The 17,403-nt window shown below is 51.7% G+C and overlaps 1 protein-coding gene across 4 annotated transcripts in view; it reads left to right on the forward strand.

Annotated features, from left to right (window-relative positions):
* Window positions 1–14,732, forward strand: part of CHRDL2 (chordin like 2) — a 32,511-nt gene extending 17,779 nt beyond the window's left edge. For 2 of the 4 annotated variants that reach the window (XM_019744345.2, XM_074335772.1), the window contains 8 exons: window positions 1,792–1,885; window positions 3,601–3,656; window positions 5,399–5,567; window positions 6,555–6,749; window positions 9,216–9,389; window positions 10,251–10,305; window positions 13,825–13,917; window positions 14,574–14,732. In XM_019744345.2, coding sequence (XP_019599904.2) covers window positions 1,792–1,885; window positions 3,601–3,656; window positions 5,399–5,567; window positions 6,555–6,749; window positions 9,216–9,389; window positions 10,251–10,305; window positions 13,825–13,917; window positions 14,574–14,664 — 927 coding nt within the window. In that variant the 3' untranslated portion in view covers window positions 14,665–14,732. Of the gene's footprint in view, window positions 1–1,791; window positions 1,886–3,600; window positions 3,657–5,398; window positions 5,568–6,554; window positions 6,750–9,215; window positions 9,390–10,250; window positions 10,306–10,377; window positions 10,592–13,824; window positions 13,918–14,573 lie in introns of those variants that run through there. The other 2 variants (XR_012497483.1, XM_019744344.2) reach the window with 2 other exon arrangements.
* The last annotated feature ends 2,671 nt before the right edge of the window (window positions 14,733–17,403 follow it).

Below are 17,403 nucleotides of genomic sequence, written 5' to 3' on the forward strand. Positions count from 1 at the left end.
ATGTGAGGGGAGGATACCTAAACTAAGTGTCAGACACCACATTTGAGCTCCAGCTCTGCCGTGGTTTCCTGTGTGACCTTGAGCGAGTCACTTCTTTCAGGCCTGCCTCTCAATCTGTTCAGTGAGACGGCCCATCAGTCAGGCTCTTAGCCTTACAGTATCTGTGCTGCAAACAACTTACAAATAAAGAGGGTGACTTAGAAGTCAACCCCGAGAGTGATTATTGTTGTGGGGCCTGAGCCTCTTGCAGTGATCTAGTCCATTGTACCTACTAGATGGTTGAAGTGTTGTTCTCTGTGGGTTGGGGTAGTCCAGGAAAGCTTCCTGGAGGAGGCAAGACTCTGGGAGGGGAGTGCACCCCAGTAGAATGTTCCCTGGATGTTGGTGTTATGGAAGGACATTGGACCGGGAGCCAGGGGACTCCAGTTTAGTCCTGGTTCTTCCAGTTATTTCCTGCAGATTCCTTCCCCTCTCTGGACCTCATCTATGCCACATGTGCACTGAGAGGTTGGCCTCAGGGATTTCTAAGGGACAGTCTAATTGTAGTGTTGTGGTCCTTGAACCAAGAATGCCTGGAGGGAGCCAGACTGGATGTGAGGCAGGGGCTCGGGAGAGAGAAGCCCACTCTAGGCTTTCAGAAGTCCCAGGCCTCCAATGCTTGGGGTTTATATACAGCATCCCAATGACCCTAGGAGAAGGCTATCAGACAAGGAAAGTGAATCCCAGAGCAGTTAAGCAACTTCCCTAAGGTCACACAGCTAGTTAAATGGCAGAGCCAGAATTCAGACCCAGGGTCCCATGACTCCAAACCCCATGGTCCTTTCCCTGCATTGTGCTGCTTCCTACAAAGGGACAAGGGCCTGATTAGGAGGGGGTGGTGGGGAGAGACAGAAAGAATGGTGGTGAGGTGGTGAGAGGAGAGCATTATTTTTTCTCCCTGGATACTTGGGTCACTGCTTCCCCCTTCTCATCCCTGTTTATGTGAGTCTGGCTTGACACCTGGCCTCATCTGAGAGATCAGAATCCTTATTTTTGAGACTCATTGGAAAAGGAATAGGGAAACGACCCTAGGTAATGTCACTTCCTCCCAGGTACAGTGTGCCTTATAGTTTAAAAAGGGTTTTCACACAGTCCCCTTACTTGATCTTTACAGCCCAGACAGGAGTGTCCCCATTTTGCAGAAGAGGAAACTGAGGTCCAGAGAAGAGAAGTGACTCACCTAAGGTCATCTGGTCCTCCTGATTCCCAGAAGGCCCTTTACCCTGAAGTCTTGCCTCTCTAGGCTGGGTTCTAAAGTTGGGGACCTAGGGTTTTCAGTAAGAGCAAGATGAGCCCCAAGTGTCCCCGACCCATCCCTGTCCCCTATGCTGGGCCTCCTGTTCCAAGCCAAAGGAGAAGGATGTTGATTTCAGTAGGAAAAGTCTGAAGACTGGGCTCTAGTCCATTCTGCCCCACTGCGTCTGACCTCAGGCCGTCCAGGCCCCTCTGTAGGCGCTCTCCATCTGTGAGACGGGAAGACCCCACTTCAGCAGGTGGCTGTGAGAGCCTGTGAAAATGCTTTAGAAGCTAAAGGATGAATGTTACCTCAGGGCCTGGAGTAAGAGTGGGGAGGGTACAAAGACCCCTCCTCTGAGCTGGCTGGCTCTTGCCCAGGATGCTCTGCTGCTCCCTCCCTCCCCCACCTTAGGGTCTCCTCAAGGCCACATGCCTCCAGGGCAGGGGACTCTCCTAGCCCCAAGGCTGGTCCTCATCAGAGCTCATCTCCCAGCTCCTGTTTGCTCTGTCTATCAGGAGGGCCAGATCTACTGCGGCCTCATGACGTGCCCAGAACCCGGCTGCCCCGCACCCCTCCCGCTGCCTGCCTCCTGCTGCCAGGCCTGCAAAGGTGAGTCTGTCCCTAGATCTGGCAGTGCCCACCTCCCCACCCTAGGGACCCAGCCGTGGACGGTTAGAGCTGGGGAGACTTTGGGGAACACCCAGCATATAGCAGACCATTCCTTCCTCAAGGGTTGTGACTTAGCCTGCCCCGCCCCACCCCAAAAACTGAGCCTGTAGCAGAGGCTGATGTGCATTTTTATTGCAATTCCAGGGAGCAAGGAGAGAAAAGGGGAGTGAAGCAGGGAAGAAGGGAGAAACAACTCAAGAATGTGTTGGGGAGTTGTTTCTGCTTGCTATCAAGTGTGACCTATTGCCCTGAGTCATGTTCTGCTTCCCAGAAAAGTCTGGGAGTGATAGAGGAAGAGTAAGAATTTGTCCACCAGCCACCAACTCCCATTGGTCAAAGGTTTACCCCAAGGGTGGAAATTCCGTCGTGGTCCTTCCTCGTATGTGCCTATGTGGGTGGTAGGCTGCCCTGAGAGCAGAAGCAGGAATGGGGTGGGATAAGAAATGCAGGGCAGGAGACGAGCGGGAGGCACAGGCATGAGGACAGTGCTGGCAGGCTGAGCCCGAGGGAAGCCGGCTAGAGCCCATGAAGAGAGGGCGCTGCTGCAGTGCCTGTAACAAGTGGTCAAAGTCCCCCTGATCAGATGAGGCTGAGAGGATCAGAAGAAGCACAGGAGAGAGGTCTGTACAGGCAGGCACCCATCTCCTCCTGTCTTCCTCACAGCAGAGCTGGGCACAGGCCTGGGCTCACTGGGCTCAGCACACATGTCAAGCAAAACCCAGGTAGAATCTCTGTACTGAACAGAGATAGGCCAACATATCAGCTTGTGAAGGGCAAAAGGCTTAAACAGAGTGAAGTGAACAGATGGTGGAACTGTTGTTCTCTGTGGGCTGGGGTAGTCCAGGAAAGCTTCCTGGAGGAGGCAAGACTCTGGGAGGGGAGTTCACCCCAGTAGAATGTTCCCTGGATGTTGGTGTTATGGAAGGGCACTGGACCGGGAGCCAGGGGACTCCAGTCTAGTCCTGGTTCTTCCAGCTATTTCCTGCAGAGTCCTTCCCCTCCCTGGGCCTCAGCTGTGCTACATATGCACTGAGAGGTTGGCCTCAGGGATTTCTAAGGGACAGTCTAATTGCAGTGTTCTTGGTCCTTGAACCAAGAATGCTTGGAAGGAGCCAGACTGGATGTGAGGCAGGGGCTAGGGAGAGAGAAGCCCACTCTGGACTTTCAGAAGTCCCAGGCCTCCAATGGGCCTTGTGTCCTGGTGCCTCAGAGGATGGGAGATGGAGGAGTCCTAGGGTGTCCCAGCTGGAGGGGCAAAAAAGGTGGAGGGGGGTGCCCAGGAGTGTAATGTGTTGACCAAGGCCTGGTGATTTCAAGTGTGGTTGGGCAGAGTGGCTGCCCAGGGGATGGCGCTAATCAGGCTGCAGGGATGGGATTTGGGGCCATCCATGATGGGCGCTGAGCAAGAGGCTGGGCCTAAGCCAAGCAGTTCAGTCGTCATGGTGACCAGGAGGTAGGTGTGTGGAAGCTGAAGCAGCAACCCAATGAGAAAGGGAATAAGTCCCCACTGAGCCAAAGGGACCTGCTGGTTTGCGCGGGCTGCTGAAGTGGCACCAAGTCTTGGAGGGACAGAGCCTAGAGGTGTAGGCCTGCAGGGCTCCAGCCAGCAAGGCTGAGGAGGCAGAGGCTGACCCGACTTCCCTTTGGGTTTCCAGATGGGTCAAGTGAGAAATCAGCTGAAGAGGACACCACACAGTCACACCGTGGGGTGGTGAGTGCACAGCTTTACTGACAGGGTGGGGAGAGGAGGTGAGGCGGGCTGCTATCCAGGGCCTAAGTCTCCATGACTCTGGAGCAGGCAATACTAGTTATTGTCCTCATTTCTCATTTGTCCCCTGGGTCAGCTCCATTACCCCACCATGTCCCGCTCCTCTCCCTAGCCTCCTGACATGGCTCCCATCCTGACTGAAGGGCCAGGAGGGGCCTGGGGAAAAGCACCACAGAGGCAGGAGCAGGCCTCAGACGTACTGATTTCCTTTCCGGGAAACTCTTTGACACTGTTCCATCCAGAGCCCATGTCTGTCCTTATTCAGGTCGCCTCTGGGCAGCACGTTCCCCAGAGGGATTGGCCTCTGACTGGGGTCAGCCTTCCCCACCCAGCTCCTGAGGTACCAGTTCTTCGTCTGGGGGGCACTCTCTGTTCCCCCCTCTGTCTTGGCCCCTCTCAGTCTTGGTCTGGAGTTAAGATGGGCTAAACTGCCCAGCCCTCTGTGGTTGGAGAGGAAAGAGGTGGGAGAATGAGTTCACACACAGACACCTGGGCCATGTCTACAATATGACCAATTCCACCTGCTCTTTCAGCCTGGGTCACCTGGACCCTGGGGGATTGGAGGCGTCCCTTCCCAGAGATTCCCCAGAGGCTGAACTAATTAATTCTCCCTTCTCCTCTGGCAGCTTATCCTCCCTTCCCAGGCTGCGCCTTCTCAGGTGGGGGCCTCTGTGCCACAGGACCAGAGCCAGGCCATCCTCTTTCCTTCTCATCCTCTCCCAGGCTTAGTGCCAGGCCCTGAGCAGCAGCTTACTGGATGATGTGGGCAAGCTGCCGTTTGGGGACTGAGCTCTTCGATTCCTTCTTGCCTCTCTTCCACTTGACAAGCATTCTTGGGAGCTTCCTATGTGCCTGGGCTTGTGCTAGTCCTGGGACACAGTTCTACTCTGGGGGCTCTTGTCGGCTTAGTCCAGCCACCAGAGGACTGACTGAGACTGTACGGGGCAGGAAGGGGCCGTCGAAGAAGGAATGTGAGTGACTTCTGGTCAGCAAAGGGGAGAAAAAGCTCCCCAGCCCACTGGCTCCTTTCCCATTACCTGGTGGGCCAATCCCCAAACTATAAGCTGCAAAGTTCCTGTGACATTACACTGCCCTCACCGCACACCCTTTGTTATCACTGCCAGCCCTCCCAAGACCTGGTCATGGGATCTTGGATTCCAGGGGCTCCGGAAAGAGGGCCTGAGCTCCAGAGACCCCCGTCTCTGGATGGGGCCTGCTGCTCTTCTTCCTGCCCTGTGGGATTCTGGGGTCTGGTAGGATTGTCAAAGGCCCGTCCTCTTGTCCCATCACCTAAATCTTCTCAGACAAAGAAGAATTTCCTGACTCGCATCCTTGCTACATTCTCACCTTCTATTTCTTAAATATTAAGTTCCCCTGGTCCCTGATCTCTTATGTCTCCCAGATCGAGACCTCAGCACCCTCTGCCCACTCCAGCCCCAAAGTCCTGGCTCTGACAGGCCTGAGAGGGGCGTAGAGGAAGCTGGATCTCCAAACCATTATCCTCGAAGAGTTTTTCAAGATGCCTTGTCTGAAAATGCCTTAGACCCCGTCCGGATTACCTTTCTGTCCCTGGCCTGTGCCATCTCTTCACTGGGAGGTCATGCGAGTGTCTGCCCTCAGGCTTCTCACTACAGCCACCATCTCGCTAGCCTAGCAGTGACCTTCATCCTTCCTGCCATTTGCAGAGACATTCCCAGGATCCGTGTTCAGGGGACAACGGGAGAAGGAGAAGCCTGAGCACCCCAGCCCCCAGTGGGCTCATCTCCCCTCTGGGCTTCATCCCTCGCCACTTCCGACCGAAGGGAGAAGGGAGCACGACAGTCAAAATTGTCCTGAAGGAGAAACATAAGAAAGGTGGGGAATGGAACCTCCTCCAACCCCTGAGGTGGGAAAGGAGGGCTCCGACTGCTTCTACCTCCCATTCCTGTACCCCCAACTCAGTGATTCTCCAATCTCAACTTGGCCATGACCTTGTAGACTGAGGACCAGAGCCAGGCCATCCCCTTTCCTTCTCATCCTCTCCCAGGCTTAGTTCCATCAAAACTGAAGGTACCCTAAAAGGGCATCACGTCTAAACCCCCATTTGACAGATGAGGACACTGAGGTTCAGGGTATTGAGTTAGAGACAGAACCCGTCCTGGAACCAGGACTGCGGGTCAGTAGAATATTTTTTTGAAGCACCTGCCGTATCGTTGCTGGGAATTGAGGGGCACAGAACAGAGAGATGAAAAATGGTCCTCGTCCGTGAGGGGCTCCAGACATGTAAATAAATTACTATGAAACAAGGAAGTGCTGAGGGCAAGTTCTTGACAAGGGAAGGACGGAGCAGAGCTGGACTGCAGGAGAACAGTTGGGATGGAGTGGGAAGGGGCCACATGGGCAGCGACAGCAGCAGCGTGGGAGGACAGTGGCCCCACGCAGGGCACCCTGGCTGGTAGAGTGGAGGTGGCTGCAGAGGCGTCTGTCCCAGAGCCACTTTGTACAGACGGGACACTGAGGCTGAGAAAGGGGAAGGGGCCTGCCAGACAGCGCGTGTGCAGCCAGACAGAACTTGATGTCAGTTCTCCTGCTGTCAGAGCAGCCCCTCCTTGCTCTACCAGAGGGGCTGTGAGGGCAGGAGAAGGACTCGCCGTCTCAGCAAGTCCGCACTGGGCACATCTCTGTCCTGAGTGCTGAGATAGCAGGATGTCAGGGCCATGGGGCCAGTTTTACACCCTGGCCTCCAATTTGCAGGCAGCGTGGCGGGTCCAGATGGGTGCAGCAGGGCCTCCCCAAACCCCCTGGACTCTGGCAGGAGTCCGAGGCACTGACCCTCCTCCCTTCCTGCCCTCCTTGGCCCAGCCTGCGTGCATGGTGGGAAGACGTACTCCCACGGGGAGGTGTGGCACCCAGCCTTCCGCTCCTTCGGACCCCTGCCCTGCATCCTGTGCTCCTGTCAGGACGGCCACCAGGACTGCCAGCGGGTGACCTGCCCCACTGAGTACCCCTGCCATCACCCCGAGAAAGTGGCCGGGAAGTGCTGCAAGATTTGCCCAGGTACAAAGAGATGCTGGGGGCAGGGAGGGCGCTAGCCAGAGTGAGCCCTGGGTCTCTCTCCCCAGCACACAGACGCTTGGAGCATCTCCAGCATGGATGGGGCCGGGGACAGAGATACAGGATGCAGGGTGTTTAGGTACACAGAAAGTTAGGAGCACAGTAGTGGAAAATGCCAGACTTGTAATACATACTACTTATGGAACCATCTATGTTACAGAGACGGATCCAGAGGCTCTCAGACGTATCTACATAGAATCAAATAATGTTCTGGATTCTATGAAGTTATAGCATCTTAGGATATTAGGACTTTTAAGAGAAATAGCCGTTGTTTATTGAGCACTTGCTATGAGCCAGGTAGGTATTTTGTCTGCACGAATTCATATAACCCTCCCCACAATGGACAAGGCAGGTATCCAGCCCCATTTATAGAAAGAGAAGATAAGTACCTTGTCCCAGGTCACACAGCTGTAAGTGGCAGAGCTGGGATTTGCTCCCTGGTCTCTCTTACTCCAAAGACCAAGCTCTTGACCTCTGTTGTCTTCCTTCAGCTGTCATCTATATATGGGAAACTGAGACCCAGAGAAGAGAAGGGACTTTCCTAAGTCACACAGCAAAGTCATAGAGAAGCTGGAACTAGAATTCAGGCTTCTAGACTTGCCGGCGGAGTTCTTTCAACAATGTCATGTGACCCTAGGATTAATCAGTGTGCCGAAGGGAAAGTCAGAGTATCTGATTGAGAAGCACAGCCTGTGAGCATCGATAGTAGCCGGTGCGAGGGTCAGGCCCGTTCCCTGCAGCCTGGAAATAAGGCAGGTGGGGCAGAAGACGCAAGGGGAGGTTGTGTCCTGACCACTTCGGGTTCGAGGGCTGGGTTGGCAAAGCTGAAAGGAGAGCAACAGGGAAGAAAAAGAGGAAGGAAACATGCCTTGAGAACCTACTAGTCCCAGGTGATTTCACATATTTCATTTAATCCTCACAATGCAGTTATTTCACAAATGAGATAACTGAGTGGCTACAATCACCCTAAGTCTCCACCTACCCCAGCATTTAACATCAGGAAATTTGAATTTGCATTATTAGCTTGCTTACCGACTTCTTTACTTAGTTAGTGTTGTGAACTTAAACGAGTTTCTTTACCTTTCTGAGCCTCAGACACAGAGTTGGTGAAAATGCTTTAAGAATTGTAAAGCAAAATTCAAACTTAAGCAATAACTGTTATTTATCAGTGTAATAAGCTATAAGGACAGGGTGAGGGAGGGAGCATGATGGGATGGTGCCTAGAACACATGAGGAGTTGGGGCTAAACTTGAATTCTCTATGAGACTGGCTGAACCTCGCTCCTGGGCTCCTTCACAAACATGCCTGGCCTTGGGTTCTGCCACCAGACCCCAGCCCATTTCCCCTTAAAAATATTAAGACTGTAATAGCTCTTAAGGGCTTCATAACAAGTAAGAGTCTAGAAGTGGGTGTGTGTGTAGGGACTTGGTCCTTCAGTCCTTGCAAAATACTCAGGGAATGTTGGTACATGGAAAGTTCTGGAGAATGTCCTTGGAATTCCAGGATGTCAAGGCTTTAGGACTGGATCTAATTTGGCACCAAAAAAAAATTACCACAATCCCAACCATCTCCACCATCCCTCCCATGACCCCCACCATCTCCACCATCACCCCCACCATCCCCACCATCTCCACCATCACCCCTACCATCCCCAACATCACCATCACCCCCACCATCCCCAACATCTCCACCATCACCCCCACCATCTCCACCATCACCCCCACCATCCCCAACATCTCCACCATCACCCCCACCATCTCCACCATCACCCCTACCATCCCCAACATCACCATCACCCCCACCATCCCCAACATCTCCACCATCACCCCCACCAGCCCTACGACCACAACTGTTGCCATCACTGTGATCACTGCCACCACCTTTTGCACGATCATGACCATCATTATCATTACTGTCATTATCACCTCAAACCTTTCCTTCTATGTATGTTCATTAAGAGCTTGGTGTGAGGGACTCAAAAGCCTTGGTGGGCATGGCTCCTGCCCTTCACCTTGTGGGTCTCTTTTCAAGAGAAAACATACTCAGGTGAAACAACTACAAGGCAATGCCAGGCAGTGTGGGATTAAGGGCATGAGTGGGAGGCATAAGCAAGTAGGATTTTAAAAGCTACCAGTGGGAGGAAACAAAGTGGGCTAAGCTGTTCCAAGTGGGCTGCCCAGAGGAGGTGGAAGGTGAGCTGGGCCCTGAAGGGTGAGAAGTTTTCTGATCTGCTAATCAATGGGAGGTGAAGGGGGAGATGCCCCCACTTCCCTAGAGACGGCCTTCTCTTCCCAAGGCACCAGCAGTCTCCTAAGTACCGTAAAGACTCTGAGGGGGATGTCAGGCCTCTCTTTTTGAGCCACCAGGGGTGGTGAGACAGAGCATTCAGAAGCTCCTTGTCTTTCCCAGATGACAAGGCAGACCCTGGCCACAGTGAAATCAGTGCCACCAGGTGTCCGAAGGCGCCGGGCCGGGTCCTCGTCCACACATCTGTATCCCCAAACCCAGACAACCTGCGTCGCTTTGCCCTCGAGCGTGAGGCCTCTGAACAGGTGGACATCTACCTCTGGAAGCTGGTAAAAGGTGAGCATTGGCCCACTCCCAGCTGGGCATACCTCTGATCTGTCCCCCTTCCTGTGCTCCTGCCCTTCCCCCCCCCCCCCCCCCAGGGCCTTAGGAGCGTTTTGTTGATCAAGTGCCTCTAGCCCAGGAAGACCTGCCTCTGGTCACCCTTCCGGGTTTAGGAGTCCCTGATTCCAAGACAGAGGGAGACAGTGATTCTGTCTGATGCTCTGACAGTTCTGATAAGCTCACCTACTCTGAGATGCCAGGGCCTCCAAGTGCTCCCTCTCCTGGGGGAAGGGGTTGTTGCACCTTGCAAGGAGCCAGGACAGTAATGAATGCCTGCCCTGATGAAATAGAGATGTGTACTGGTGGACTTGCCGTATTCTGTGAGGAGAGAGCTTTTCAGGCAGGAGGGCCTGAAGCTAGTCTCATTCAGCCTCTGCTGTATGTAGACTCCATCCTTCCAAGGTAAGTTGACGTCAAAATATGTTTCTCACGCTGAGAAACTCACCCTATTCAACAGGCTGCTCATGAAGGTCAAGAGGAGTTTTCATTGATAGGGAATTGGCTGAGGGTTCTGTTTTCTGGCTCTTCTTGAAAAACATAAATCCCCTGGGTAGGGTAAAACAAACTAACTCCTATAAGTATGAATTAGCTCTAAGGTCACTCTTCTCTATTGATGGGTTTGCCTGGGGGTGGGGGGTAAGGGGACGAGGGGATGATAAGAAGGGGACAGTAAGGGGATAATAAAAATGATGACAATGATAATAACAACCAATGTGTAAAGCACTTTAGAGTTCACAAAGTGCTTTCACGTTCATTATCTCATTTGATCCTCAACGATCCTGAGAGTTAGGCGTTATTATCCCCATTTTACAGATGAGGAAACTGAGGCTCAGAGAGGTGAAGTCCCTGGCTCAAGGCCACACAGCCAGTAAGTGGAGGAGCTAGAGCCCATGTCTTGTGACGTCAATCGCGGTCTTCCCCTGCTCTACTCCTGTCGTAGGAGGAATGGACGAAGAAAGCAGAGCTGTCCAGCCTGGAGAAGAGAAGACTCAGGGGGACAGGACCGCTGGCTTCGTGGCTCTGAAGGACTGCCCCAGGCAGAGGGAGCAGTTGTGTTCTGACTGACCGCAGGGGTCAGAACAACAAGCAGGGGCTTTGGAATCAGACCTGGGTTTGAATCCCGGCTCTGCCATTTCTTAGCTGTGTGGCCTTGGGTAATCACTTGACTTCTCTGGGCCTCAGTTTTCTCTTCTGTTAATTGGGGAGGAGGGTTTTTGGAGGATTAACTGAACATAGGTACAGCCCCTGACCTATAGTAGATGCTGACAATGTCACTATCCTTCTCATCCCACCTCATCAATAGGTTAGAATTGCAGAGAAACAGGTTTCAGCTAAGGAGAGGAAGCACTTTCTCATACTTAGAGCCTTCCTGTAATGCAGGGAGGGAGCAAGCTCCATTCATGGGATTGTGTCAGCAAGGGCTGGCTGGAGATTCTGGAGTTAGGTGCAGTAACGTTTATAATTCTCTTGCCCCTTGAGATTCCGCCAGTCCCTAGACAGGTGCTGGCTCCCGGTTTACTCTGGGCCTCTCCCACCCCCACCAGATGCTAGGACCACAGAGAGTAATGGACTCCAGCCTCTGTCCTTAGGTGACCTGGGTGCAGCAGGAGCTCCCTGGGAGCTGAGCTGGTCAGGGAAGTCTTCACGGAAAATGGACGTGGGGCTAGAACGGCAGGGTGGGCACACTGCAGGCAGACTGGCAGCGACAGCCTCAAACTCTGGCTCCACAGCCCATGCTTACATGTCCTGTGCTCTGTGATCAGTGTGTTGTGGCACTACGTGTAATGTGCTTCATTTACTCCACATAAGAAAACTGAGGGGCATGTATTAATGCCCCATTTTGCAAAAAAGAAAACTGAGTCTGAGAAGTAAAATGACTAGCTCAAAGTCACACAGTTTAAGCAGTGAACTAAAGACTCAAACCCAGTTATCACTGTCCCCAGCGCTGCCTCCAGGGAGGTGACCTTACGCTTTTAGGTAGGTGTTTGAGGAAGGCCAAAGTGTGCCCAGGATGGTGCAGAGGGGCATCGTAGCTCAAGGCCAATCTCATTACCACCAAGCCCAGCAGAAAAGAAATAAGGTGGCGGGGACTCTTCCACTTCCCAATGCCAGGCCCTGCTATCCTGTCATTAGCAAACCTCCCCCTCTGTGTCTCCGGACCCTCTGGGTAGCCTTTAGGCCTCTCTACCTCCATTCTCTCCCTGTCCCACAGACTAGTTGTCAGTGGGAAACCCGCACTGTTTCCTCACGCAGAGGAGTAAAAGCAGCCGGCCTTGAGCGCTGGGAGAGGAAGGGGAGAATTGGCCTGGAGACAAAGTGAGTAGCTGGACATTGAAACCTGGGCTAAGTGAGGCCACTCCACAGGGAGCGGCTCCAGGGCCCAGAAGCTGAGCAGAGAGTTGGCTTAGGGTTAAGAATCTTTTCGATTCTGGAGGTTCAGAGTATAAGGGGACTTAGGGGTCTCAATTCCTATTCCAACCTAGGAAGGAAGTCCCCTTGTGGCCTCACTGAGGGTCTCTAGCCCCTGAGGCACATACTCCCACCCACCTCCAGACAGGTGATTGACTTCCAACACTGGATGGCTCTGTCCAGAGAGGGTTCGTCTTCACATTGAGCTGAGCCTGTCCTATCTCCTGGAACTCACCCACCAGCGCCACCTCTGCCCTGAGGGGCCGGAGAGTCCAGCTGCTCCCAGACCTGGTATGCCCTTCAGAGGGCAGGAGGCACAACCGTGACCCTCCGTCTAGCTCTTGATTCCAGGCCCCAGAGCCAGTCCTTTCAATCATGTTTTACAGGTTACGGTGTGGGGACCTGCCTGCATCCCTGTCACTTCCTGTCCAATTTGTGTTCTGGGGTGTGTGCAATGGCAGGCCTGCGGCAGGAGGACTCATCCCCCTCTCATGCTTGTGACTTAGCCTGGGTCTTTGGAGTGAGTCTTCTCCACAATCTGGTCTTTGGCACCTGGGCTGGGGATCCCAAGGACATTCCTGGCCTCCTGGACCTCAGTCCCGGAACCTGTGCTGTCCATTCCCCTCTGTGGGATCCCGCTCAGATTCCCACAAGCAAGGCCAGTTCTTGGTTTCCTTGAGGGTGGTGCTGGCCTAGCTGAGGCTTTGCCTTCGCATCTGTTCTTTCTGGCCACAGACCCTGCTGGTAACAGCTGGTGCGACCTCACAGCCCATGTGCTCAGTGCCCCAGCACCATGTGTGGTGCCCGTGGCCAGCTCCCCATGGAATGCAAACATCAGGAGATCCAAGTAATACCTCATCCCTGCTCAGGGCCTGGCCTAGACTGGTTACACATATATTTGCTTATCCATCCATCCATCCATCCATCCATCCATCCGTCCATCCATCCATCCATGCATCCATCCATCCATCCAGGGATCCAGTCATTCATTCTACATGCCTAATGTGGGCCAGATGCAGGGGACCCAGAGAGGAAAGCCCTCCAGGAGTTCCCAGCAGACACAATGATAACACAATACAAATAGATACAATCACCAACGAATGCCAAGAGCTATGGGTAGTTAGTTGTAACTTCCTCCTTGGAAGTTATAACTCCCTGGTGGAGGGTGAGGGGGATGAAGGAAGACTCCCAGCTAAGGCTTGAAGGTTGAGTGGAGTTTCCCAGGTGGCAATAGGAGGAGTTCCCACAGAGGAGGTAGCATATGTGAAGGCTTGGCCCCTCAGGGCTCCAACTAGTTGGTTAGGGCTGGAGCACAGGCAACGCCCCTCGTGGTCGGGTGAACTGAGCCTTGTGCTGAAAGGGGGCTTACAACTCTGATGCTTACTGTTTTGGTGTCTGAATAAGCACACCGATTGATTTTTTAGCATACGTTCTATGCCCAGAAAAAAGTTTGACCAGTCCGTACCTGTCTGGCAGCTTTCCTTCCTTCCTTCCTTCCTTCCTTCCTTCCTTCCTTCCTTCCTTCCTTCCTTCCTTCCTCCTTCCTCCTTCCTCCTTCCTCCTTCCTCCCTTCCCTGCTCCCCACTCCGTTTCTACATTGTGGACAGGTGAGTGCTGTGAGAGGAGAATGGTGATGGTGGCCGGAGCAGGGCCAGTGGAGAGATGACAGGAGGTCAGGGAAGCGGAATGACAGGGTAACAGGTATATTTTCGAATGACGACAGGTTAGAGGAGGAATAAAAGTGGTCAGAAGTCTAGTGCAGAGACCCAAACACGACATGACGGGGCCTGAATGGGGTCAGTGGCAGTGGGACAGGAGAACAGATTCAAAATATTTAAGATATTGAGTCCACAGGCTTTGGTGTCTGATCAGAATAGGGGAGGGGAGGGAAGTGAGTGGGTCCCTTTCGTGTCTGTCACCCCATTTCCCTGGTGCATGGCCCTGCCTTGCCTGCTCATGCCTTTGTCTCTGTCCTCAGGAATCTTCCACTTGATTCAGATCAAGAAAGTCAGGAAGCAAGACTTTCAGAGAGAGGCACAGAACTTCCGGCTGCTCACCGGCACCCACGAAGGTGGGACCTCGGGCTGGGACTAGGGCTTGGGACGAGAGCCTGGCTAGAGGCCCGGGCCTCTTGGGGAGCTCCAGGCTACTGGTGCCTGGAGGGGGGGCTGTCAGCCACAGACGTCAGTTCCCGGCACAGGAATCCAGTGGGCGTCTGTGCCAGAGATTTCTCAACTCGGGTGCCTGAGAGCAGGAGGGTGAAGCCGAGCCTGCTGGATTTAGTCTTGGGCTGTAGAAGAGGGAGGTCTGAGCCCCAAACACCAGTGCTGCCTCCTTTACTGGAACATTTCCCCTTGAAAGCCTCCTAACCACTTCCTTCTGAGGCCCTTCATTTGCTCTACACTACACTGAGGAAGATGGACCCAGGTGGGGCCTCAGGTGGGGGGCAGGAAGTCACACATGGGAGGGTCAAAAATAGGCATCAGGAAACCAGCCCAGCCCCCAATTGTTGGTTGGTTGAAGGTTGGGTCATGTGCCAGAGCGGATCTGGATATGGGAGTATGATGGGGACCCCCACCCCCTCCTCCCTGTAGGCTCCAGCCCAGGTCCACAGTCCTCTCACCTTGTTTTCCCCATACCAGGCATTGTGCCTCTGTGCACACGCACGCACACGCCACACACCCCTACACAACCACACACACAACTCTTCTGTTTTCCTCCATGCAGGTCACTGGAACGTCTTCCTAGCCCAGACCCCAGAGCTGAAGGTCATGGCCAGTCCAGACAAAGCAATCAAGACCTTATAACAAAGACCTAAACAGTTGCAAATATGAGCTTTATCGTTTTTGGTGTTATATATGAATAAATAAGGTGCATTACCCCTCAGCCCTGCCTGCTGAGTGCATGTCGTCTCCCCGTGTGTTCTCACAGTGACTGCACCGTGACGCCGCGGTCTGGGAAGAAGGCCTAACAGTTACAAGGAAAGACGACAGCAATAATTTATCTTGCCCACATGTACAATTCCCCATTTTACAGGGCTGGAAACTGGGAGGCAGAAGGGGCAGAGACTGTCCCCTGTCGTCGTGATGAGCTGTTCCCAGAGCCAGGGCTATTTCTCCCAGCCTCCCCACCCAGGCCCTTGTCTGCCCCCAGGGCCTCTACCCTGCGCTATACTGTTTCTGACCCTGGGCCCCGGCTATGGCACCTCCAGCTTTTATGAGCAGCCCCCCTCCCAGAGCACTGTGGCACTGAGCCTAAGAAAGGGGACAGACTCTAGTTAGCCAGCGGAGGGGTGAACGGAGCCTCAGAGCACTTTCCCAGCAAATCACCCTGGGATGCTTACAATGGTCAGCCATACTTTACCATGAAGAAGCTAAGTTGAGGGAGAAGCAAATCATTCGCAGCCACGGAGCAGGGTAGCAGCAGATTTGGAAGTGGATGCCGGGTCTCCCGCTCCAGGCTAGCACTCCTCTCCCATCCCACCACGACCAATGTCAGAAGCCCAAATAGTCTCACCTCAGAGGATTTCCAAGACTTGGCAGTCAGATTGCCATCCCTGGCACCACAGTCTGGGAAGAAGGCCTCACGGTTACAATTAAAGACATCAATAATTTATCTTGCCCACATGTACAATTCCTTTCAAAGACATTTTAATGCCTGTGATTCCACTTAAGGTGAACAATGTAGAAATTATCCGTTTTATTTTATTTTTTAAAGATTAATTTTTAAAGTTCCCATCCCCTCACCCCTTTGGAAACCAGGTTGTTCTTTATATCTATGGGTCCTTTTTGTTCTGTTTATGCATTTGTTTTGTTTTTTTAGATTCCACATGTAAGTGGAATCCTACAGTATTTGTCTTTCTCTATCTGACTTAATTCACTTAGCATAATACCCTCTAGGTCCATCCATGTTGTTGCAGATGGCAAGATTTCATTCTTTTCATTGCTGAGTAATATCCATTGTGTGTGTATATATATATATACATCTTTATCCATTCATCTCTTGTTGCACACATTATGCTTTCACATCTTGGCTATTGTAAATGATGCTGCAATGAACATAGGGGTGCAAATATCTTTTTGAGTTAGTATTCTTGATTTCTTCAGATAAATATAGCTGGAAGTAGAAGTACTGTATCACATGGCAGTTCTATTTTTAATTTTTTGAGGAATCTCCCTACTGTTTTCCACAGTGGCTTTACTAATTTATAATCCCACCAACAGTGCACGAGGGTTCCCTTTTCTCCACATCCTCACCAGCATTTGTTATTTGTTAATTTATTGATGACAGCCATTCTGACCCGAGTGAGGTGGTATCTCATGGTGGTTTTGATTTGTACGTCCCTGTTGATAAGTGATGTTGAGCATCTTTTCATATGTCTGTTTGGCCTTTGGTATGTCCCCTTTGGAGAAATATCTGTTCAGGTCCTCTGCCCGTTTTTATTTGGATTGTGGGGGTTTTTTTTGGTGTTGAGTTGTATGAGTTCCTTATATACAGAGGGTGCTAAAAAATGTATACACATTTCAAGAAAGGAAAAAACTGTATTAAAATTATGTTGATGGTAACCACTTTGAGCACCTCTTGTAATTGCAGAAGTCAAACGTGACTTGTATTCATCTTTTGTTATTGGTATATATTATTACAATTTTAATACAGTTTTTTCCTTTCTTAGAATGTGTATACATTTTTTGTCACCCTCTGTAGTTTGGATATTAACCCCTTACTAGATGTATCATTTACAAAAATCTTCTCTCATTCAGTAGGTTCTTTTCATCTTGGTGGTGGTTTCTTTCACGGCAAAAAGTTTTTAGTTTGATGTAGTCCCATTTGTTTCTTTTTTCTTTTGTTGTTCTTGCCCAAAGAGACATTTTCTTTTTTTTGTTTTGTTTTTTTAATGTATTAATACAAACATTTTTCAAATTCTTTTTTTTTTTCAATTTTACTGGGGACGGACTATTGCGGAACAGTGTGTTTCTCCAGGGCCCATCAGCTCCAAGTCATTGTTTCTTCAATCCAGTTGTGGAGGGCACAGCTCAGTTCCAAGTCCGTTTTCAATCTTTAGTCGCAGGGGGTGGAGCCCACCATTCCATGCGGGAATTGACCCGGCAACCTTGTTGCTGAGAGGCCCCTCTGGAAGCTCAGCTGCAGCTCTGTTGTCTTCAGTCTAGCTGTGGAGGGTGCAGTTCACTGGCCCATGTGGGAATCGAACCAGCAACCCTGTTGTTCGGAGCTCACGCTCTAACCAACTGAGCCATTCGGCTGCCCAAGGAGAAATTTTCAAAAATGTATTGCTAAGAATGATGTCAAAGAGTTTACTGTCTATGTTTTCTTCTAGGAGTTATATAGTTTCAGGTCTTACATTTAAATCTTTGCTTCATTTTGAGTTTATTTTTGTATATGGTGTAAGAAAGTGGTCCAATTTCTTTTTTTGCATGTATCTGTCCAGTTTTGCCAACACCACTTATTGAAGAGACTGTCTGTACCCCATTTGTATATCCTTGCCACCTTTGCTGTAGATTAATTGACCATGTAAGCCAGGATTTATTTCTAGGATCTC

The sequence above is a fragment of the Rhinolophus sinicus genome, linkage group LG06, assembly GCF_036562045.2.
Source record: "Rhinolophus sinicus isolate RSC01 linkage group LG06, ASM3656204v1, whole genome shotgun sequence".
Taxonomy (NCBI): Eukaryota; Metazoa; Chordata; class Mammalia; order Chiroptera; family Rhinolophidae; genus Rhinolophus; species Rhinolophus sinicus.